Source organism: Leptosomus discolor, chromosome 9 (assembly GCF_034619465.1).
Source record: "Leptosomus discolor isolate bLepDis1 chromosome 9, bLepDis1.hap2, whole genome shotgun sequence".
NCBI lineage: Eukaryota > Metazoa > Chordata > Aves > Leptosomiformes > Leptosomidae > Leptosomus > Leptosomus discolor.
The window spans coordinates 29158265-29182405 of NC_141399.1; the positions used below are offsets into that span (position 1 = coordinate 29158265).

A 24141-nucleotide genomic window follows, 5' to 3' on the forward strand; every position below is an offset into this window, starting at 1 on the left:
GCCCACTTCCCAGAGCTCACTGTGGGATGCTGCTGAATGATATACAAGCGCTGCTGAGATGTTCCTTGGTGAAGAAGAATGCTCTAAACTGGCCAGGGAGAAGACAAAGCATTTTGCTTCCTCCATGGCTCCAAGCATTGCAAGGAGCACCCCATACATAAAACCTTGTTCTCGAGGGCCAAGCGCTCCCCACAGCATTGGAGGGAGGAGAGGCAGGATGGAAGAGATGGGCTCTGTGCTGGGATAGTGGTCGTGTCCATGGGGGTCAGCTCCAGGAGCAGCATCCCCTGGCCGTGCTGCTCCTCTCCAAACAGGCCTCAAAACCCCTCCCCACCAGTGTGCTTCCCTGCAGCTGTGAAAAAAAACAGATTTTTTTTCTATTTTCTCCCTCCCTCCGAATGAAGACTCCAATATCTGAGCTCCAAGCATGACCAGCAGCCCCACCAGCCTGGGCAGGACATGGGTTCTTTGCAGGGCTTTAGAAGAGCCCTGGCCCTCTGGCTGGAGCAGGACCTCCCGTGTGTGGTGGCAGAAATGCACCAGCTTCCAAGCGTGGTGCAGGTGCTAGGTACTACTTCTGAACGCTGCCTTGTTGTCCATTAACACATCCTCTACAGCTAAGAGCACTCACACAACACAAGCCCATCAATGTTTCACAAGCAGTAAGCAGCCCTGCAAGTAAGAGTGTCACCCTTCTGTGGCCCCCAGCCAACTCTGCTCCCTCTGGCCAGTGTCAAGCACCTAGGTGAAATACCTGGAGGCCCCCCTGGAAGTCCTCTCTTCAGCGGCGCTGGTGGCAAAGGACACCTCCTCATCTTCTTCATCCAGCTGGAGGCTGCCGGAGGACAACCGCACCCGCGCCATGGGCGACCGCAGCACCCGGCCGTACAGGGAGCAGTAATCGGTGGCCAGGAGGTCGGAGTCGGAGTCACTGGACTCAGTGCTGCTGCCCACGTAGCGCTCAGCAGAGCGCCGCGGCCCCAGCGCCAGCCCTTGCTGGGCTGGCATGTGCCGAAAAACGCCTGCTTTCCTGCTGCTCAGCGCGGGGCATGGCCCTAGTGGCCTGAACTCGGAGCCGTAGGGGAAGCGGATGGTTTTCATGTCTGACTGGCTCCAAGACCGCTTGGGAGGCTGCTCCTGAAGGCCATAATCGAAGGAGCGAGCAAGCAACCTGTTCTGCCCTGCTGGGGCCACATTTGTGCCCACTGCTGTGCACGTAGCCTCATGATGAAACTCTCCGGCCTGCGTCCTGCTCGGGCTCCTCCTGAGGGGTTTAGCAGCCGCGAGGCTGCATCCAGTGGCTGTGTCCTCGCTGGGCGCCAGTGCCTGGCATGGGGTCTGTGGGGGCCTGTCTAGGTAGAAGAGGACCTGCGGAGCCGGGGTGGGCAGGGGGCATGGCACATCCATGTACACCAGCGGCCGGGCGCTCACTTCCCTCATGTTGCCCACCGAGGTGCTTTTACTGTTCCCGGCGAACTGGTGGTGGGGCCGAAAGGAGGTCAAGGGGTTCCTGCTGCTGAAGAGGTCGGCAGGCTCCCATGCTCGCTCCAGCTCCAGCTCAGTGTAGAGCAGCGGGAAGGCGGATGAGCTTTTGGAGTGGGGCAGGAAGGCGGGGGACGCTTCAGGCTTGGAGCGCTCCAGCTCTGCAGCAAATGTCACCTCCACGGTGGAGCTCCGGCGCCGGCTGTCCAGCGTGGGCTCGGAGGCATGCACCCCGTTGGCGTGGTAGGACCCCCGGCCACCATAAGCCAGGCGCAGCTCCTCCACCTGAACAGGGGCAGAGTGTGGGTGGGTGCCCAGTCTCCTGGCTGGGCAGGGGGTGGAGCTGGGCAAGTAGGAGCAGCAGTGAACCCACAGAGCCCAGGGTCTGGCTTGGCCTCCAGCTGAGCTCCACCAGCTGGGGGTCACAATGTCAAGACATGCCCCCAGCCCCAATGCTACCTCTCACTGATGCTGAGGGGAAATACCTGCTTGGAGACATCCGTCAGGAGGTCTGGGGAGGAGCGGCACTGCCTCTCGTCATAACGGGATGTGTAATGCTTCCTGCAAGGCCAAGAGCATGGGTGGGTGCATGGCCAATAGGTTGTCCCCCCTGCCTGGGCACTGCCCCCACTCCATGTCCCCCGGTACCTCTCAAAGGGCAGGCTCTTCATCTTTGCCTTCCTCCCATGCTCCAGCAGCTGCCGCTGTGTCCTCCCACTGCAGCAAGCAGGGAGAGGTGTAAGCGGCACCATCAGCCCCAGCCCCGGGCATCCCCACATCCCAGCAGAGGCAAGGGGATGGGGCAAGACCGAGGCAGTAGTCTCTCCAGGAAAAGCAGCTGCTGGGCATCAACCCCTTGCATCCAGCCAGGTCCAACATAAAAGGGAGGCTCTGAGCCATCCCCACGGCCTCGGCCTTCCTGGCCTCATGTGTTTCATTTTGCCCCAGGACTTTACCTGTAGCGGAAACTGGAGCCCTTGCTGCACAGAAGGGCTTTGGGCTTTGACTTGGGCTCTTCAGACAGCCTGAAGAAGGCATGGTACTCCACACACGTCTTCCAGAAAGCCTTGCAGTTGTCTCGGCTTGCCATGGTGAACTCCAGCGTGTCCTTGCACAGTGCCTGCACAGACAGAGACAAGTGAGCTGGAGTCAGGGGCACAGGGCCAGGCTCTGCCATTTGCCTTCCTGACCCCCTAAGGGATCACACTGGGCTGCCTGTTGGTCCGGCCTCTGGGGACATTGGGGTGGCACATACCGTGCTCGAGGAGGGGGAAGAAGAATCACGCATGAGCAGTAGAAACAGAATTTATTCAAAACTGGGGACCTTGTATGTCCGATCCTCTGTCCACTCCTGAGCCTGGCAGCTGCCTGCAGCGCAGTACTTACAGAGATGTTTGCATGGAGCTTGATGAGAAAATGCTTCCTCTTGAAACTCAGTTTGCGGATTTTGGACCAGTTGAATGTGTTGATCTTTGTATTGCCCTACAAGGACAGACACGGCAGTTACAGCAGGATGGGGCAAGTGAGAACTGCAGAAATACAATGGGCCAAGACCTGAGCTTGTAGGACACTACACAACATCCCAACATGGCTTTGACTGCTGCCAAGGTCTGGGGAAGGGGTGCTGGGATTTGGTGGTTGACCATTAGTTGGTCCCAAAAGCGGGTTTGAGGCTCAGGGCTTGACTCTGCCTACTGAAGCTACTTGTAAAACTCCAGGATCCCAAGACAAACCTCACAGAGGTCAAGACAGGGAGTCCCATCCATCCCAGCTCAAACGTCACATGAGTTAATGCAGAATCAGCCCCCCAAAAGAAGTAAGACTCTCCTCTCCTTTGTTGGGAAGTGTAGTGGCGCTCAGCTCACCCGCATGCCTTTAGTCCCAGCTTATGCAGGCTGCAAGCATACCTTACCCCTCATTATCATTAGGCATCAATTAGATGCAGCTGCACAGCACTGGTGTCACAGCAGGACCAGGTGAAATTGCATTACTCCATGCTGTGGCACAGAGACCCTCTCAGCTTTCTGGGAGAGCCCAGATTTTAATTGGCTCACAGATGCTCTGATCATGTGTGAGGGGTGTTTATGGCGCTGAATAAATAAGCAGGTCTGGCAGTGCTAATTACGAGCAGCAGACCCACAGTTAGTATTTTTTTTTTTCGGCTCTGGCAAGATGTTCCCAGGTTGAAATTAGTCGGTGTGGGAGGCAAGCATTGCTTCACGCCGGCTGTGAGAAGTCTGTATTTATTCTGCAGCTATGCCGTGATTACAGCGTTATGTAATTGCACAGGCGTGAGGTGGCTATTTTCGCTGGAAGATTATATGGTGAACACATGTGACACAGCTGTGTAACCTGTGGCGCTTACACGGCTGCTCTCACTGTGACAAGAGCCAACAGAGCCGAGGCAGGCACAGCGGCATGCAGACGGCGCTGGTGGAGGCGGTGGGGCTGAGCCTCACAGCTATGCCCCAGACCATGACCTCTGCGCCCCAGGTCTGCTGGGGCACGGTCCCTCCTCTAGAATTCAGGAGGGTTTGGAGCATGCAAAGGAGAGGAGGATCCCCCTCCAACTGGATGTGGTGTCTCTGGGGAAAGACCACTCAGCCTGGGTGCTGACAGCCCACCCCAATCCCCGGGCTCACCCGTAGGACCAGCACCCCCATGTGCGTCACAGCCAGGTTGATCTGCATCCCCTCGCCGTCGCTGGCAGGGTGCGGGCGAATCCCATACATCTCCAGCTTCCTGGCCACGTCCAGCAGCTGAACGTCCGACTCGGCCGGCGTCTTCCCGCTGGAGACACAAACATGTCAGGAAGCAACAAGAGTGAGAAGGCAGCTGCTGAAATGGGCTGAAAAAATGCTATTTTGAATGTGCACCTGCTGGCATAACATCAACCCTGCTGCCGGCCCTGCCTGCGGATGAGAATGGCCCCACTGGCAGGCACTCATCAGGTGCTTTGTGTGGGCAGCTGTAGCATGGAGCAGCCCTTACCTGTGTCTCCGGTGGTAGTGCATGATCTTGTTGTCCAGATACTCCTGGTTGGGCAGGTACCTGTGGGTTGCCAAGTGCTGCTGGTCCATCTCCTCGTGGAAGTCGCCCAGCTCAGCTGTGAGGGACATGAGGAGAGCATGGGTTAGCTGTGACAGGTCACTGCAGGGGGAACCCCTGGCTATGAAGCCAAAGCCCTGCTGAGCACCCTGTCCCTGGGGAAGGGGCATCATCTCTGCGGGCACTCGCCTGCCCTTACACTGCAGCAGGTGGGAGACGAGCAGTGCTGCGCTTTTGTCGCTGCAGGGCAGCCGCCCCAGTGCCAGGTCCTTCTTGATCTGGAGGGTGAAGAGGTACCTGTGGAGGGGGACAGGAGCATGCCCTGGAGGGGAGCCAGCTTCAGCAGGGAGCTGGGCACCAGGCTGAGCCATGAAGGCTCTGCTGACGGGGGGCTGGCTGTCCCCAGGCCTCTCCCTGCGCTCACCCATGGTTCAACCTGAGGGGTGCAGGTCCAAGGGATCACTGGAGGAGTGTGCAGCCCCTGCAGAAGGCTTCAGCTGGGCACCACCATGACCAGTACATCCCTTCCATTGAAATGCCCATTAGTAGGTTTCAGAGTTAACATTCATTTTAAGTTTGAAGGGCACTTGCATCTCTTGGGGCTAATGTTCTGCAGAAGCACTGTCTTAGGTTGTTTTTTTTTTTTTCTTAGCTCCTGTTTGCAATGTTTTCTCTAAAACATAAGCACTAACAATGTCATTTTTAAAAATAAAATTAAAATTCTTCCAGAACACAGTGTGAGGCAGGAGCTAGACTGAGCAAAGTCAGACTTGGTCCCCATCTGCTAAAGCGTTTTGCAGTAAACAAATTGCAGCCTCTTAAGACAGCTGATCCTTCAAGTGGATTTTGTTTAAAACCAGAGGATTAAGAAAATATACTCTCTCGGGTTTTGTTGTATAAAGTACAGAGATCTTTCAATACTTAGGATAACTACTGTTCACAGACGGGTTCAGGTGGATGAAGATGAGGAATTAAACGCATGCTTCATAATTGCAAAAGTATGGAATTGTGTGGTAAAAAAGTAATGGAACAAGTACTGTACCTGGTCAGCTCTTCTCTCAGATGGCCGGGGTCCACTGGGAAAAATTTCACCATAAATTTGAAAAGAACCTCCTTAGGATCTTAAAACACAACATCTTCATAAGTTTTCTTTTACGTGTCTATTGAGAACATTTACAACTCTCTTCACACATGCTGTTTCCTTACAGAGCAAATTGCTCTGGTCCCTTACAAATCAGGACTGGAAACCCTGAACATCAGGGACTCCAACCTGCCCCCAAAAACCAGCCTCCTCACATCCCCGGTGTTACTAATAGAAGCGAACAGGGATTTAGACACCTAAAGGACGTCCCAGCAACTCTTTAAATTGCAAAGACTCCTGTCAGGAGGAGGGCTTCCATGGAGCTTTGCCAGGGGTGCTTGCCTAGAGCATGGCCAGAGCCCCCGTGTGATTGCCATCAGCAGGGCTGTACATTAAACTCAGCCTTCCAAGCACGTGCGGTGCAACAGCTCCATAGGAGGCTGTTTGGACAAAGCTTTTTCATTGGATGAGTGAGAGCAAGCAGCCAAGCCCAAGGCAAAGAGCATGGAGGGAGGGAGGCAATGTTGTAGGCACCAACTGTCCCAGGACACCGTGGAATGGCTTAGGTGATCCTGGAGAGACAGGCCAGAAGGGACATTGAAAAAGAAATTTGTGCCTGAAATTATCCCACTTCTGGTGCACCCAGAAAGGGAAGGCCCTCTATTGGGCTTTCCCCTTACAGGGAAATGCATGCAAACACTGTACTGCAGCCTCCTTGTGTCAAATACGGGGTTGCGGTCTCATGCTCTCGACCACCTCCTAGTCATCACATATTTGGGGAAAATATTGTTTGGTTCATTGTGGGGGTGGGAACAAGCAGAGGCTGAAAGGGGCACTGTGTTAACATTGGTCACGGCCACAGCAGGGGATGCTGAGCCTGATTTAAGGTCAGGCTCCACAGCATCTCTGTACAGGGCACGGGGGGGCTGGGGGCTGGAGAGGAGCAGCAGAGCCTGCGAGGCACATGGCTAACCCTGCTTCACGCAGGGCTCGTGCTGCGCAGGCGTCTGGGCTGCTCAGAGCTGCAAAGGGGACAGGAGGGCACGCGGAGAGCGATGCCTGCCGCTCTGCCAGCACAGCAGTGCGCACGCAGCTGCCCCTGCTCCTCCGCCAACCTGTCAGGTTATTAACAGCTCAAGCCTAAAATGATGCAGACACCAGACTGCAAAAGCGGCCATATTTCTACAAGATTTTACGTGTACTGTGGTGGCTTTGCAAACAATCTTGCCCAGCCTCATGCTATGAAACGAGCTCAGGTAAATGTTGGAAACCAGAGTCCCCATCCCCAAATAATAACACTGCACAAATGAGTCTGCACTAGTCTGTCACTGGTAGTGATTCAGAAGAATTTTATTCTCAAAATACTTACTTTTGACTTGCTTTGTTATGGGTTTTAGTGGTTCCAACCAGACCTGAAATAAGGCAACGAAGAACTGGGTGAATAAACAGCACAGGAGGCAGGGGCAATAAAAGCAGCATGATCCTGCCAGAATGCAACACAAAAATGTTGGCTAGCTCGGCTGCTGCACAAGCCATCCCACTGGGCAGCCTAGCATGGGTGGCTATGGATAAACCCCATGGGCTTTGCCAACCAGCTTGTGGCTCACCTTGTAACTCCCATTTTCAAGGGGTTTTTGGCATCATGGCAAACATTTCCATTGAAATTTTCCACCTGGTATTCCAGGGAGGTGCTAGCAAGACCCCAGTTCCGTGGGCGGTTGCTGTGAGGACGCAGCACCATGCAGCACTGGGGCCCTGCGCCATGACCCACACTCACGTGGTTCCCAGCCTGGCTGCGAAACTCCAGCCCGAAGTATTCTTTCTCCAGAAGGTTGAGGTGGCTGCAGGTGAGGTTGAACAGCCCTTTTCCGCAGGATTTTTGCTAGCAAAAAAAACACACCACAGAAGCAGCATGTTAGGCAATATGCTGACAGCAGCAGTGACGGGATTTCAGTGCGATGGGGGAGAAGTTCTAACCCCCTGCCTTCACCCTGAGAGGAGCTGTGGAATTTTCCTGATTCTCAATTTCCAAAACCTTACTCAATAAATGTTACTGGGTTTGGCATGTGGGACAGGATGACCTGCACACTGTGCGCCCTTTACCTCTGCTCTTGGAGATCAGATTCCTTCTCATCACTTCCCTGCTTTATTAAGGAATGTAAACCAGAAAGAAAAGCGAAGGAAAAGGAAAGAAAGCTTACTTTTGGCTCACCTTTTGCAACCATCGCTGTCTGGACAGCTCTATCCCTGGCAAGCAGTGAGCAATCCCCAGGACACACGTCTGCCTGGTTCAGGGACAGCCATGGCAAACGTGCTCAATTGAGAGCAAACGGGAGCACACCTCAAACCTGTGCAGCAAGCCCCTGTGCCCTGACAGTCAGCAACTGGATTGCCAGGGACAAGCTGCTATTATGGTTAATGGTAATTAACAGCAACAGGACCCTGCGGACACCCTGGGTCACCTGTGCACTTTAGCAATATTAATTAAGTGGCACTACATTCTGATAAGGGAGGCTGGGCTGTAGTTATTTCCAGTAAACAGAAACACTTGGACAGTGTTACAGTGTTTTGCTTGACTTGTCGCTGTGCTGTGTGACATGGCTGAGGAACAACCCGGGAGGCCCCCAACTTTGGAAAATGCTCCAGGAAGCACCAGAAATGAACCTGGCAGTGACTCACCCCAGCAAAAACCATTCTACTCCTTTTTCAACTCATGAAAAGCAGACCAAAAATGAGCGTGGGTTAGTGCAAAAGCAAGCCAGAGTGGAGAGGCTGGGTTAGACAGCTGCTAAATTACAGCATTTTGGGTGATGGAGGTGAAGGCAGGCTGCAGCGCCTCATGCCAGTGGCTGCTCCTGACAGGGACGGGAGGGACCCCGGCTGCTGGCAGTGATGCTTGCTAATAACCACCTTTCACAGCTTCTCCTGGGATGAAATTGCTGGATCCGTGCTGAAAGGCTGCTGAAAAGTGATAGCGTAATAACAGCATTTGCTCTGCAGCACTCCTGGTTCTCCTCGAAATTACTACATCACAAGGGTAATTAAAACAATTATAAATGTTGATTTCTAAGCTAGAATTTTCTAGCATGAAAGGCCTTGGCCTTTGTCAGGCAGCCAGGAAAGACAAGCATTTCTTAACAGGTTATTAGCCACCACATGTCTGCTGGGAGTGACCCACTCTCCTCCAATCCCAGCACCGCCCAGGGCAGGGACTGCAGGAGATGAGCAGCCCTGTCCCCACAAAAAACTGCTTACTGGGGAGACGCAGACCTGTGATGCAGGGAACGATTTAAAAGCAGACGCTTTCCTCCTGCAGAGCAGTGCTTGCAGGTGCCCCACCCTGGATTTGTGAAGTACCTAGGCCCTGACCAGCACTGCTGCAAGCACTGAGGTACAGTTGTGCTCAGGACAGCATCAGGCAAGAGCAGTGGGGATGTGCCACAGGAGCACTGTGCGAGGCAAGAGTGTGACATGTGGGTCTGGACACCCCATGTCTGACCCTAAATGTGCCTTTGATGATGTTGCAGGGCCAGGTTAGCACCCACAGGTAGAAAGCCCAGTGGTGAGGACAGCGGAAAGGAGAGGCTGCACTCACTCTCCTCTCCATGCTGGAAGCAGCTTGGACTGTGAGCAGGGTAAGAAAGCAAGAGGCACGTCCAGAGGCAGACAGCAACGTCTGTGACAATGGGGGCATGTACACCCATCCCCAAAGGACATCCTGGCAGCACTTGAGGTCCAACGGCAAAGTCACATTTCTGCAGTGTTGTCTACAGCACGGGCTGCTGCACCCAAGTCTGTGGTTTATGGGGGACCAACAGCCCATGGGATTTGGTGTGATCTTTCCCCACCACCTCGGGAGGTGTCCTCTGGTTGGTGTCTTCTGCATGGCCACAGCTGGCATGCAATGCCATGCACCAAAAGCCACCAGCCTCAGCGCTCCTTGTGCCCTTGCCAGACCAGCTTGTGTGCAGCCAGTTCTGCACATCTGCTGTCAATGGATTCCCACCTTTGTTCATCATTAGAGACACAAGACCATGGAAGACTTTGTCTTCCACGCGGCCCCAGCAATTAGTTACTCTGAGCTTGTTTGGTTTGTCTTTTCTTTCTTTTTTTCCTTGCTGCTGAATCTTACCCTGTAGCAAATTCCACTAGCAGAGATGCCCAGGCTTTGTCTGCCCAGGCTGCAAAGTGGTTCGTTCTTTCTGTGCTGCTCTGAGAGGGCTCCCGAGGCTGCCTAGGCTCAGAGATGCTTTGTTTAAATCCTTTCCAGAGAGAAGAGGAGTGACTTTGTCAGTGAGAGCACTTGCCAGGTCACAGCTCTAGGTATCCAGTGGTGGGGGGCAAGGAAGAAGGGAGGCAGTTTTGCAGTATCTCCTCTCAGTGAAAGAAACCCATTAAAGGCTGATCTGTGACTGGGCACTGGGGCAGGGGATCCTGCTGCCGTCCCAGTGTGAGGCGCAGAGCTCACCGGCATGGCTGGCAGCATCCCAGCAGGGTCCCGTCCACCCCACGGCTCGACCCTGAGGTGTTCAGCAGGGAGGACATAACAGGGGACATTTGGAGATGTGCCAGGCCCTTGCCTGTCCCTGCCCTGGGGGCTCAGATGTGGCTTGTTGGTGCCATGCTGGGAACCACCTCCAGCGCCCAGCTGAAGGAAGCCTTGAGAGCTCAGGGTGCCAGGTCCCGGCTGTTGGCGAGGATGAGGATAGAGGCAGAAGCCTTCCCAGGCTAGCACCCAGTGCCAGGAGAGGAATTCATTCCTGTGCAAAGCCGGACTGGAAATGAGCCCTCGCTGCACGTGCCAGCAGCTGTGGTACCCACGTGAGGCAGGTACAGACACATGTGCCGAGAGAGAGGTGGAGGGGGAATCAGGTCCTCTGTGTTTTCTCTCTTTTGTCCTTTTTTCTCCCATTATACTGAAGCATAACACATTCAAAAGAGCTTTCCAAAGTCAGGAGGGGTTTAGCAAGAGTTGCTTGAAATATCTGCTCAAAACTTAGCCCAAAGCAGTCCTTTTATAATAGAGAAGTCACTAATTCAACTACTCATTTATCGTACTCATACAGCATCAAATGCATGATATGCCTGAAAGGGGTTTCAAATACCATTCCATGCTAAAAAAGGAAATGACCAGGAGTTCCTCTAATGGAAGATATTTGCTGCAATAACGTGTTGTGCAGAGCTATAGTGCTGTAAGTGTTTGGGGCAAATAAGAAAGCAGAGATGGAAAAAAAAAATTGCAGCAATATTGTATCAGCATCTTTCAAATCGTCTCTCACTGTGCCCTGATCTAATAAATATGGGGGGGGAAAAAGCATTTTTAAAAGACTAGTCTCATTTTTAAGCTGAATCTAAGTCTAGGACACAGTAATTAAACTAAATAAACCAACTTCCGTACTGTGGCAAGTGATGGAATGGCTTTACAGTCCTCTTCTGTGCAAAATTGCTATTGCAAAGAAACCAAGCAGTGTGTCAGAGACAGCGCAGTTCTCAGGCTATGCTATAAAACCAGAGGACAGAACTGTCTGAGTAATGTAACAGAACTTGAAACAAAACAATTTCTATGAAACACTTTGGTCCTGGAGGAGATACAGGTAAGTGCTAGAACAGATCTATTTGAATTATTTAATTCAATTAGCTACTCTGAATATCAAATCCTAACCAACAGTAAATGCTCAAACATACTTGTAAAAAGATGTGTTTCTAACACATAGTTAAGATCTAATTTACATCTAGTTTCATTTATCTATATACATACATGTATCTCTAACACCACAGATGTTAATACTTAGCATTTAAAATCTATTTCAGCAGTCAGTATTCAGAACTAGCATTTATTAAACATGATGTGTTGTGGGACACTGTCATGCAGAAAATAAGACATAGTGATTCCTCAGCTTTTCCTCAGCTATCCTCAAACCCACCCGGTTTTCTTTTTCAGCTGAATGCCCAGGAACAGATGTATGCAGATGTTCCTCACCAGGGGTAATTTGGTTAAATATCCTGGTTTTATTCTGTTCCCAGATTTTTCTTCCTTGTTGAATACTCATACTGGCAGCCAGACAAATGAGAAAAGAACTCAACACTTGTCAAGAACATCACTTCATATTAGCTGATTTCTGAAAGATGGCACCAGATAAGTAAAAGCCATTCTCTCACAATAATGCCAATAAGAGAGCAGAGCAGGAGCGTGTCAGTGCTGAAAGACACTTAGCAAGCAGCACTATAACCTCTTGTTTGGGATTTGAGGGGTTTTTTTGCTGTAGTTTTGTTTGGTTTAGGTTTTGGGTTTGGTATTGGGTTTTTTTAAAGCTGAAAACCAGAAGCTATCAGGGACAAGGCAATCCTTCAGAGCAGCAATGACTTCAACAACTGGCACAAAAACCCCAATGAGAATGTAATACTCACTTACATCAACTACAAAGATCTTCTGGGAGTCATCCAGAAACTGGACTTTCAGGTGCAGCATCCTCGAGCATGTGGCTGAGCGTGTGTCAGGCACAGAAGTCCTAGCGATGTGAGCAGTGTGCCGGGAAGGGAGCCTTGACTCCTCTTGCACACATAATTTCCCTCTCAGCTGGATGGAGAAGTCTGCAGTCACAGATGTGGAGAGGAGGCTAGAGCAAAGGAACTGAATCCCTAAAAACAAGTTAGAAAAAACCACAATTGATACCTCCCCCGGTTTAAATATCACCACTGCATTAAAGGATAATTTCCCCCTGTGAATTATGGGTGTATTAATAGGGGAAAGGCTGTGCAGCCACTCTGCAAGAGTGGCACTGCTAGGGCTGAGATAAACACTGAGCTTTTACGGCTGCAGGCAAGCGATGGTAGGGCAAAGTGAGCCCACACTTCGTGCTGCGGGGTCAGGGAAGAAGAGCTGAGCGACTCTCCTGACAAAGTCACCGAGCAGCGTCTTTTCTCTGGTCTGGTTAAGGTGCACTAAAAGACCAGCTGGCTGGCAGCTATGCTTGTCCTATGAGGTGGGCAGACAAGGTTCTATCTGGTGAGAAGATGTGTGTGGGCTGGGCAGACAGGCTGATGTACTTCGCCAGAGACTGGGAAATGTTTCCAGCTGAACTTGAAACCAGGTGGGAGTCCTTCCTGTGGAGGCAGAAGAGGACCAGCTGCTAATTCCCAGCTGGCACCCTGGTTTGGCAGCTCATAAGCCTTTGAGACAACCTGCTTCCCATTTCACACCTGAAAAGCCCATGTCCCCACATACTAGCTCATCCTCCAAGTGCCAGAGCCAGCTGCCCACCCTCGAAACCCCCCAGGACTCAGCTGGGTGCAGCCTCCCTGCAGCATGGTGGGCACCTGGGGCTTGCACTCGTGCTGCTTCTCTACTCCAGCTATTGCGGGGCCGTGATGAGCCACCTGACCTCTCTGGCCACTCTCATCCAGAAAAGCCCACCCTCACTGAGCATTTGGATGAAGGTAGTGTTCGGGCAGGAGTGCCCGCTTGCAGAAATAAATGCACTGAGTAGTGCCAAAAGGCAGGCACTGGACTGTCATAGAGGATCGTTATTGCTGCTGCTGCTGCGAGAAAAAAGTCACAACCACACTGATAGAAATCTATCTCAGCAAACTGAAAAAGCCACTTTAAGTGCTGTGGAGACTTTGCTTGTTGCTTCCTTCCTGATTTCCACTAAAACATCCACTGTAAGTCACTCCAGGTCATTTGCTGTGGTCCCTTGTACACTTCCCAAATATTCCTGGGGATGTCAGGACAGAGCCTGTCAGGGCATACACACAGCTTGTTATCTGGGATGCAGAGAGGAAAAATGTAGAGCATTTTAGCTACAGAAAAACTTATTAGTCTTCTGCTAACCAGGAAAAAAAAAAGCCTAAAACTTAAAGCCAATCTCCTTTTCTGTGTGAATCTGCTCCACAAAGCAGCTGAGCTCATTGACTGTCAGTGGCCGGGAGGGGCTGGCTGTATCGAGTGTGCAGGCACTGCATCCGAGGACCAAATTTCCAGTGCTGTCCTTGGCCCCAGGGTCTGAGCTCTTTGTGTCGCAGAAGGACAGTGTCACTTACAAACCATCTCAGGGGGCTGAGTGCACTTTCCCTCTGCAGTTTTAAATGTTCTTGCTGTCAAATATTATGGGCACCGAGGAGAAGAGCAGCACTCCTGTGAGCAGCTCCCATGTCACAGGCACGCCTCTGACACAGCAGCACTGGGACCACAGCAGGAGCACTGGACCATCAGGAAGGATGCACGGGGGTGTGATGGAGAAGCCCCCAAACCCCAGAAGCCAAGCCTCCCTGCTACAGGCTTTCCTGGCGAGACAGGAGAACTGACCCTGGGCTCCATGGATGTTATCAGAAACTGAGCACCGGCCAGACGGTTTGTGAGTGGAAGCAAAGGGTTTGTTTTGCTACTGTGGCATGAGAGAAGGGGACTGTGTTGGGTTTATCAAAGCCTCTAGCCACCCTATAGAGGCATTCATGCAGACAGTGTGGAGCCAGCAGAGGCAAACAAGGTAAACAAGAACTTTTTTGGGGGTAGGAGAATAAGGGACAGCCAGAAGAGATGTGGGACAAGCAAACCCCACTTGGGATGTGAGAAGTACTGCTGGGAGCAGAGGAAATCCACTGCCTCAGCAGACAAGAGACCTATCTTACTTACACCCATCTCCTTCCTTCTTCTGGAGGTGACTTTGGGGCTAGCTGAAGCAGCACACATGGGGAGCACCACTGACCCAGGAGGAGCAGTCCTGGCTCTTGGTCTGAGTCAGTGCTGACCTCCAGCCCGGCACATGTGTTCTTCTCATCTACGGGGGCAAGGAATAACGTGAAAATGGTGCGTGAAAGCACCAAAGAGGTGAAGGGTGACCACAGCCTTACTGGCAGGCAGGGAGGGCACCCCGAGCAGCAGCACTGCAGCACAGCAGGGTCTGAGCAGCAGCGTGTTGGAGTGAGTACTGCTTCAGGTCTGTTTGCTCAGCCAGCTCATCCCTTGATTTTTAATACTCTGGGCCCTGCTGCCACCATCCTGCATTGCATCAGCTCTCCTGGGAAGGACTTCAGTCCATCAAGTGCATCCAACCCCTATTAGGCCTTGAATCAGGTTCTTCTTCAGCCTCTCAAACACTGTGGTGTTTGCCAGGACAGACAGAGCAGAGCAAGAAACAAGAAGTCTCCTTCCTCCCAAACCCTGTTGCCCCGGTTCCAAGGTGAATTTTCATGCTGGTCTTTAGGGTTTGCTCGTTTGTTTCCCTGTTGGCCCCAGAAGCGGTATCATGCAGGACATCTGATGGGGATCTGAGTCACTGTGGTTACACTCCATGGAGCCTCCTGAAATGATGAGCCACTGGCACTGGGCAGTGAGTGAGTTCAGGCACCATCCTCCAAAACGGCTCACTTTGGGCCCTGGGGACAGGCAAGGAAATGCCTCAAACCTCCCCAGTCCCTCCCCAGTTCAATCCTGAGAGAGAAGCAGGCTCTGAGACAGCAAACTCTGGCAAACATGCTCCCCCTGCATCACTGCTGCTGGGGCCCTGCATGGTGCTGTACCATGTGCTTTGACATGCTTACCTTCCAATTTCGTTTAGAGGAAAGGGAAAGAAGACAGTTAGATAAAGTCATGGAAGAGAGATTCTTCAGGGGATTTTTAAACACCATAGTCCAAAAGGCAAGAACCCGCACCTGGCTCATTGCTGAGAAGGAGAAGCACTCACCCTGTTTTCCATGCTCAAAACATTATCTGTTGGCAGCTGCTGGAGATAGGGACTCACCTGGGTGGACTTGGGGCCATGGTGGCCTTTCATATGTTTCTGTTAGACATCCTCTTCCTCAGCTGGAGCTGCCAGGAGAACATCTGCATTCAGTTCTCACTTAGCCATAACCCTTCCAACTGCAGGGCCAGCAAGCAACACGGCTGCTTGCCTGCAGTCACTGGGAGCAGGCTTAGGCACAGCCAAAGTCCTTCTGAACAGCTCTAAGCACATTAGAAGATCATCAGCTGGTTAATAAATCCAAGGCATGACACCAATACTGCAAACCAGTATTTCTTTCCAGAGTAGGGTACCTACAACATTACTGTTGCCACACCAAAAGGAATAGCTTCACTCTGAGCTAGGGTCCTGGCTTAATTACTAGTAGCTTTAAATTTTTTTTATAAAATATGCCCTCAAAAAAGGTATTTTCAAAAAACACAGCCTGAAAGAACCTAGTTTGTTTGGCTTAAAAAGAGAAGAAAAAGGGAACAACAATAGTCTCCTGATACTTGCAGGGCCATTCTGGGAGGACAGATCAGCTCTATTCCCAAGCTGTAGGGAAAACAAAGAAATCACTGAAAGTTGCAGGGAAGATCTGAGTTAGGTCCTAGGAAAGACCCTTAAACTGTGAGGCCGGAGAAATACTGAAGCAGCCAGGGATGGCTCAGACACATATCTGTTAGGGATGGTCCAGGCACACTCGGTCCTGCCTTTAACCCTTTAACAGTGACTATAATTTTTCATTGATTTCACAAGCCACATTATATCTTGAGCATATCTCAAGTTATATTTGACTCACCATGTCCTGCCCTTCTAAAAACTTATGTCCCAGAACTGTTCTATTTATTGAATAAACAATGACACCTTTGCATTTCCATCAATTTTTGCTTGCCAAACACTGTGCTGAAACTCACTACTTGTAAGGAATTGCTGGGAAAATGGAAACTGTTGCATTTTTTTGTTTTGTGTTTAGGTGGGTTTTGCCCATTAGCTTCCAACTGCAGGATAAGACTTCTCTGACCAGCATTTCGTTTTGATACCAAAAGGTGACATTATGCAGCAGCATTTTCCTCTCCAGTTTGTACCGATCCGCATCACAAATATTATTCACTGGAAGCAGCTCCGCAGACACCCTGGTGTTCATCAGCATTAATAACTTGTCTGCAAAAGTGGGTGAGACTGACAGGAGGGGAGAGCTTCTGTGTGTGAACACTGACAGGAGGGTGGCTGAACACCCCTAGCATTAGACCGAAAATTAAGACAAGTTTAAAGAAGAATTACTTCGTCTGACAGTCTCACACCAGGTGGGTCCTGTGCAGATGATAACACGATTACACGCTAGCTATACGAATGATTTGCATCGGTGTTCAGATGGTAAGGATTACAAGATGAACAGGTACAGGGGGTTTGGGAGGGGTTTGGTTGCTGTGCAGGCAGCTGTCCTGCAGGCAGGCATCCCAGCAAAACCAGCAGACTCGAGTCAGTACCACTTGCAGGCACATATGTGGTGAGAAGTATGGTGCCGTTTCAGCTGTTAGACCCAGTTGCAATAATAATAAAAGAAATATGTTCAGCTGAGTTTAAGCACTAAGCCAAATTAAAAGTCAATTGCCTGACTTGCCCTGCTTTTTTTTTGTGTATGTGTAGTATCAGTTTCTGATGCTCAAGGAAGCAGAGTCGCATCCAATCTTATTCTTGTGATTATACATTTATTTCAGCTTCAACAGCTGAAGTAAATGGCTCTTTTTACCTACTTGTAATAACGGATTAGGAAAACACAAATAACCTCCATTATACACGAAAGACTCCGATTGCAATTCCAGCCACTCGACAGACAAATTGACCCTAAGTGCAAAACTTTCTTTGAAGTCCTATTAAGATATACTCACACCACGCTACCAAAGTCCTGAAATACAGCTTTACTTCCATTTCTTTTCCTTTTTCAACTTGTGCAGAACCGTGTTTGATTTCCAGGGCCGCAGCACAGCCCCACTCTGAGGACTAGTGCCACGACGAACCAGCTCTTTGCTTCCACCTCCCTCTGGTGGTGGTTGTGCCCAGCGACAAATCCCGGAGACGGTTTGCAGGGATGAGCAATTCAGTACAGCAGTAACACATTCTAGCATGCAGCAATGTATATCGTTGACTTTTCTTGCTTCTCCAGGTTTTATATGCTATGTAAAAAGTATTACCAGGCACCGAAGAGGGCAGTTGGCTGTAAGCAAATGCAAATGACAGCACAAGCTAGACAAGAAACCAAGTAATAGCCTGACTCTGGTATTATCCAGAACACATTATTAATTTTTAATATGCCAGTTGCACTCTGTTGTTGACACAGCTATACAAGAAGCGCTCAGTGACGTTTAATTCAAACAGATTGCTGAGAAAAGATTTTGTACAGAAAAAGAAAGCCTCATGACTGTATCAAGTCAAAGGAGCGCTGATGACTCCAAAGGCTCGGGCATCTCTTAGCACTCAGTCGTTTCTAGCTAGGGAGATGCAGCTCACTACATATATCTACGTAGTAGTACAAATCACGGGACTTGTGTATGCTGTTCTTAATTTGTTTCAAGCATGAACTATTCCTGGTCCATTTGCACATCCTGACATCCACAAACTAAAAGTACTGGGAGCTTACCTGTAACCCAACAGTCCTCCAACGAGGTCTCTGGCCGCCCAGGCTCTCTGTCCTTGCAAGCACTGTCAGGAAGTCAAACCAACCAACCAACCCCCTCCCTAAGGCTCTCCATGACTCATGTGCAGATCTTTCGTAGGTTATGCCCCAAGGGAAAAGAGTACCACACCACAGAAAGCTGGCTGATGGGTGGGCAGAGTCTGCTCCTCCGCTCGTGCAGCTCTGGCAACGGAGTTACAAGACTAGAAGCAACAGCAGCTCTTCTGAAGGGAATTAAAGGCCAGGATGGTGAGAACCTTTCCTGAGTATCATCAGGAAGGATCCTATGGCCAAAGGCTTCGTTTGAGGAAGCTGCCAAATTGCGTCTGCAGTACTGGGTGAAGAGACTGAATCCTAGTGGAAAGGCATTAGATTGCTTACTTTCATGATAGATGTGGTTTCCCTCTTGGCTCAAGACAACTAGCTCTGGCTGAGCAAGCCTTGATTACATCTAGGCAAAGAAATGTACATGTTTTCCAGGTGCCTGCAGGCCAATGGATCAAACTCATCTCACCATATGGATCTTGATCCTGAGTTTTGTTAACATGTTTCCCTCCCAAGTAACCTCTCTTCCCTCACTCCCGTCTTTTCCTTTTATTCCTCCCCAAAAGACCCTTACCACACTTCAGTCCTACCAAGGCCTGCCAAATTCCAGGCATATAGCTCAAAGCTGAGCTACAGTTGTGTCAAAGACATTCTTCTTAACTGAAAGTGGAGGACAATATAGGGCAGCATTCATCTGAAGCTGAGAGCTTGGTACTTTTGTAGTGATCAAAGGTAATCCCCATCTCATGGTTCCTCTTCCAGGACCTTCTGGCAGATGGTGGTAGCTATGAGACAGACATGTTTCAAAGAACAAGAAACATTTCTACATCATGACTGTCCCACGGTTTGAAGGGTACGTTCATAAAACCTTTCTAAATTATTAATTTGAGCCCAGAGATGAAACAATATAGATGGCCTGAGACAGCTTAGTTAAAAGGAAAGGAACACAGCTGGACTCCAAAGTACTTCTAACCACTGTCTGACACTGGGCAGGCCCTGAAGCTAAAATCTTTCTTCTAACCTATTGAAAAATAAATCTGCATTACTGAGATCAGATGTAGGGCGTTTGGCAAGTTTGTGGAACATCAAATGGAAAACAATGCCAGGATCGGTAATGTGACTGCAGTCGTAGAGACACGGGGCTACAAGGGACTCCAGGAGATCCCATATGACAAGCCAATACATGGAGGCAGGAACATGCCACACGCTCTTTCCTCCAGCAGCGGTTATCCGATGTTGTCTTTGAAAATTCTCCACCACCTCCACATAACTGCAGCTTGCTCCAGCACTTCAGCGAGAGGCTTTCTCTCTTTTCCAACAGAAATCAGCTTTGCTGAAAAATTAATTTTGTTTCTTCTTGTTTTTCTGCAGCACCCATGCTGTTGCTGATTACATGATCATTATTAATTTGCTTTTAAGAAAAAGGGTCTAAGGTCTATTACAGCAGTAGGATGAATCCCAAGCTGATGATTAATCATCCTATCCTTCTCAAAAAGACAAATAGCCCTTAAGGAATGTCACAAACATCAAATATATCTTCTCTTTTCTGGGCTGACCAAATAATTTAAATTTAATGTCAAAGCAGATCATCTAAAGACATAAAACAGGATGAATTAGCCAGCCTAGCGGCAGCAAAACCCCCCCCAAAACCTCAAAGAGCCAGAAATTTCCCAGAAAGCTGATCATCTGTTTGGGTTACTGAGACTGAGATGCAGCCATTTATCAGTCATATCTTTTAGTAGAAGCATGACAAGTGTAAGTCTGAACCAGTTACCTTACAGCATCACAAGTGTATGAAAGATACTAACACTTTTGATAAATCTGAGCAATTTTTAGCTTTGTTTTTTAGGTTCCTGCCCACATATTTATTTGCATGCAAGAAGTCCAATTCCAAAATTGGTTGAAGGAAAGAAGTCAGAGAGTTGTGGTCAATGGGACAGAGTCTAGTTGGAGGCCTGTATCTAGTGGAGTCCCTCAGGGGTCAGTCCTGGGACCAGCACTATTCAATATGTTCATCAATGACCTGGACGAGGGAACAGAGTGCACTGTCAGCAAGTTTGCTGATGACACAAAACTGGGAGGAGCGGCTGACACAGCAGAAGGCTGTGCTGCCATTCAGAGAGACTTGGACAGGCTGGAGAGCTGGGCAGGGAGAAATCTAATGAAATACAACAAGGGCAAGTGTAGAGTCTTGCATCTGGGAAAGAACAACCCCATGTACCAGTATAGGTTGGGGACCGAGCTGCTAGGGAGTAGTGTAGGGGAAAGGGACCTGGGGGATGACCATGAGCCAGCAATGTGCCCTTATGGCCAAGAAGGCCAATGGCATCCTGGGGTGCATTAGAAGGGGTGCGCTCAGTAGGTGAGAGAGGTTCTCCTCCCCCTCTACTCTGCCCTGGTGAGACCCCATCTGGAATAGTGTGTCCAGTTCTGGGCCCCTCAGTTCAAGAAGGACAGGGAACTGCTTGAAAGAGCCCAGTGCAGAGCCACAAAGATGATGAAGGGGGTGGAGCATCTCCCTTATGATGAAAGGCTGAGGGAGCTGGGTCTCTTTAGCCTGGAGAAGAGGAGACTGAGGGGTGACCTCATCAATGTTTATAAATACGTAAAGGGCGAGTGTCAGGAGGATGGAGCCGGGCTCTTCTTGGTGATGGCCAATGACAGGATAAGGGGCAACGGGTGCAAGCTGGAGCATAGGGGGTTCCACATTAACATATGGAAAAACTTTTTCACTGTGAGGGTGACAGAGCCCTGGAACAGGCTGCCCAGAGAGGTGGTGGAGTCTCCTTCTCCGGAGACATTCAAAACCCACCTGGACACGTTCCTGTGTGACCTACTCTAGGTGGTCCTGCTCTGGCAGGGGGGTTGGACTAGTCGATCTTTTGAGGTCCCTTCCAACCGCTAACAGTCTGTGATTCTATGAAAATTATTCTACAATGCTGGTGTATCTGATTCCAGGTAAGTCCAAGCACCTTCCCATCCTTAACACAGACTTCCACATTATGCCTCCAGGAGGGAAGTGCCACAATTACCATTTCTCTTCTGAGGCAAGAACAATCGAGGTCACCCAGTAACCGACAGCATCTTGGAGTCTCAAATCCCCTGCAAGCCCAATCACTGGAAATATGATTTGGAAGAAGTCACTGTTAGAAAGCTGTCACAGCACACTCAGATGAACCAGCAGAACACCAACGTGCATGGACACACCACAAACCAAAGCAACCGCAAAGTCTGCCTATTTTGCATGTTCCTGCAACACGAGAGACTCTTCCCCAACAATTATTGCAGTTATTGCAATTATTGCTCCAGACTTTTTGGAGGGACTTGAAGAGAACCTCAGTTTGAAAGAGAGCACCAGAGGTGACTAAATTGAATCCACACTAAATACACTGTTTCCACGGAGAACAACAAATTTAATCCCCTACAATCTTGTAATTGAACTGTATCATTGCTGCCGGCCGAGCTGTCATAAGCTCAATGCTGCCCTCAGCAGAGCCAACAAACTACTACAGGGAGCAATATGACCTTTGCGTTGAACGCTGTTGCTGATTCACAGCTTAAAGTCCATCTTCTCTGCTCCTTGCAGCTGTATTGACCAGGCAGAGATAAGAGTGGCTACTCAAAAAAAAAAAGACAACAAAAGCCACATTATTTCACTTTCACAGAGTGCAGAGCATAAGGCCACATCATCTCTTGCCAGAGCGTGCCTGGAGCTACGGTAGCTGCACGCGCACTTCCTCCGGCTGCCGCGCAAGTGAGCAGTGACTCACCAAACCCAAGCGCCTACCAGCAAACCAAGCTACCAGGGCTGCTGACTTTCCAGCAGAGAGAAGTCAAGCAGGTCACCATAGGCTGTTTTAGAACCTGTATCTCATTTTAATTAAGGCTAGACACTTCCACCTAGCTTCAAACGGTAATTACAGCCAAACCTATGAGGGCAGATAACAGCGTACTGCTCGACACGAGGTGTGGCCGGCGGTTCACCCTCCACCCACGCAGGGTATCTTGTGTACTTCCTCCTCCGGCTGTCCCCACCGAAGGGCTCACCAAGTTGGCGGTTCATACCCAAGCACAGCCAGCCAGGCTGCAAGGCCCAACTCTGCCCTCGTTAGCCGTTCATTTACGTGTCACTGTGCTACTTGGGAGCGGGGTGGGGGAGAGTCCTCCAGCCTGTGCAGCAGTTGGCGGTTAGCTCCTGCTCTCCAAACACACTGGGGCGAGGGTCTAGGACAACTCTGTGTGGGTTGGCGGATTTCACCGGTCCTCCCCGCTGTGCAGTGAGCTCCGCAAAGCCCGTGGACATCGGTGGGGGCTTTGCGCAGTGCAGCGAGCGGTGTCTCATGAGAGGCGGACGGGGGATGCCCATGAGCTCTTTCCTGTCTCCAGTATGCGTTACATGGGTGGGAGGAGGAGGAGGTGCGCAGGCAGGGGGGTGAGCAGGTTGAAGACGGGGAGGGGGGGGAAGCAGCAGGGGGGGAAGCTCCAGGTGCAGCTCTGGGTGCAGGGGGGCTGCCAGCTACCTGAGCATTACCTGGTGGGAGACCCTGCTGTTTTGTCAGCCTCAGCTTGCTTTTTTTTGGGGAGGTGTTGTTTTGGGGAGTTTGCTGTGTGGCAGGGAGGACCAGCATGGCACCGAGGACCACTGGAATCTGCTGACCTGAGCAGAGTTGTCCCATTCCCCTGGGGTGATACACTTGTCCTCTGGCTGCACAGGAGAAGTGGGAGACCAGGGAGCTTTCTGCAGGGCCTGTGCACTTTTATAGCAGGAACCATTGAACCAAAGAACAAGCTGCCTCTGAAACCCTAACTATACAGCCCCTGAAAACAGCCAGCCCAGGTTTAAAGCACGATGACACGATCACACCTATTTGAAAAAGGACATGCTGAACTATTTGTCAGCATCAAGACTTTTGAAAGATAATGGCCTTGAACATAAATCTACATGCTTCCTTAAAACCCCCAACCCAGACTTCATTGTACTGTCCCTTTGAAATAAAGCAGTGGTGTAAAGTCACAGGGACTCACTGGCTGTACTTCCAGTTGCTTCCCAGCCTCCGGGTAGGAGCAGAAAGGAGCTTGCTTGCTTACTTACACTGAGCACCATAAGGAATTGGGAATATTATTGCTCAATTATTACTTCTTTTAAACCACACAAGAAATCAGACTTCGATGGTGATCAGCCCACATGTTAAATCTCAAAGCAGACCAGTCCTGATGTGCCAGCTACCACACTCACAGACACTAGTCAGAACAGGGCATGCTTCACCCCCACCCCCCTTCTCTGTCATTTTCCTCTTGAGATGGAAACTACTCCTCCATTTCAGCAAAGGAAGTGTGAGCAGGAAGAAGAAACAGCATAGAAACCCACCTACAAGATAGGTTTTAGCTGGAGGAGTGGTAAGCATACTAGGTGGTTTTGCCTGTTGACACATCACTGAGGACTGAAGGTACTAAGGCAGCAAGTTTTTTCTAAACTTGAAATCACATTTTACATTAATACATGGCTTTAGCTACAAATGCAGTATTAAATGTCAGTACATCAAGGCTGTAAGTTCTGAGGAAGACACCCTTTTTGTTACAGGGCCCAGATGACAATCATTGACTTAGCAAACTCAAGGCTTTTAAGAAGCATTTAAGATAATTGTTATCAAACAGCTTTGGGCACTCTCAGCTGGAAAGTTTTCTAGAAAAATCCTCTGCCTCTACTGTGGCAGAGCTCCAAGAGTGCTCACTCGGCTAGCAGGGTGGGAAGATGACAGTTCTGGATTACTACAGTGGACAGCAGCTACAGAGACGCTGCAAGATGACATCAAGCCCCACAGCCATTGCCATCCTCACACACACACAAAAGCCTATGTGGAAAATAAGAACTTCAAAGACTTGGACAAGACAAACACAAATACTTGTTTTGATTAAAGGTTTGTCATACCAGCCTGTGAGGACGGGCACCATTGCTGCTTTGAACGAGCTTCCCAGCTCGCAGAGGAGTCCCTGCCTTGCACAGGATGATAATGCACAGCCCTTGCTCCCCCTCCTCTCTACTCAAGAGCGCCCAAGACAGCAAGCTTTACACCCAGTCTGGACACAGT

The 24141-nt window shown here is 50.2% G+C and overlaps 1 protein-coding gene across 1 annotated transcript; it reads right to left on the reverse strand.

Annotated features, from left to right (window-relative positions):
* Nucleotides 1-741: 741 nt before the first annotated feature.
* FRMD7 (FERM domain containing 7) lies at nt 742-12080 on the reverse strand. The gene is made up of 11 exons (XM_086470346.1): nt 12024-12080; nt 7389-7493; nt 6981-7023; nt 5573-5651; nt 4474-4827; nt 4125-4272; nt 2869-2964; nt 2439-2602; nt 2131-2199; nt 1968-2043; nt 742-1767 (listed from the first exon to the last, which is right to left on the reverse strand). The coding sequence occupies exons 1-11, from the start codon at nt 12078-12080 to the stop codon at nt 742-744; spliced, it is 2217 nt and encodes a 738-aa protein (XP_086326472.1).
* Between the last annotated feature and the right edge of the window lie 12061 nt (nt 12081-24141).

Excerpts from the sequence above, each read along its gene's own strand:
- FRMD7 (XM_086470346.1), bottom strand. The coding sequence starts at position 12,080 with ATGCTGCACCTGAAAGTCCAGTTTCTGGATGACTCCCAGAAGATCTTT. Across the intron at positions 7,494-12,023 it reads AGAAGATCTTTGTAGTTGAT|CAAAAATCCTGCGGAAAAGG; the intron begins GTAAGTGAGTAT and ends TTTTTTTGCTAG. Across the intron at positions 2,200-2,438 it reads GGCTCCAGTTTCCGCTACAG|TGGGAGGACACAGCGGCAGC; the intron begins GTAAAGTCCTGG and ends TGCTTGCTGCAG.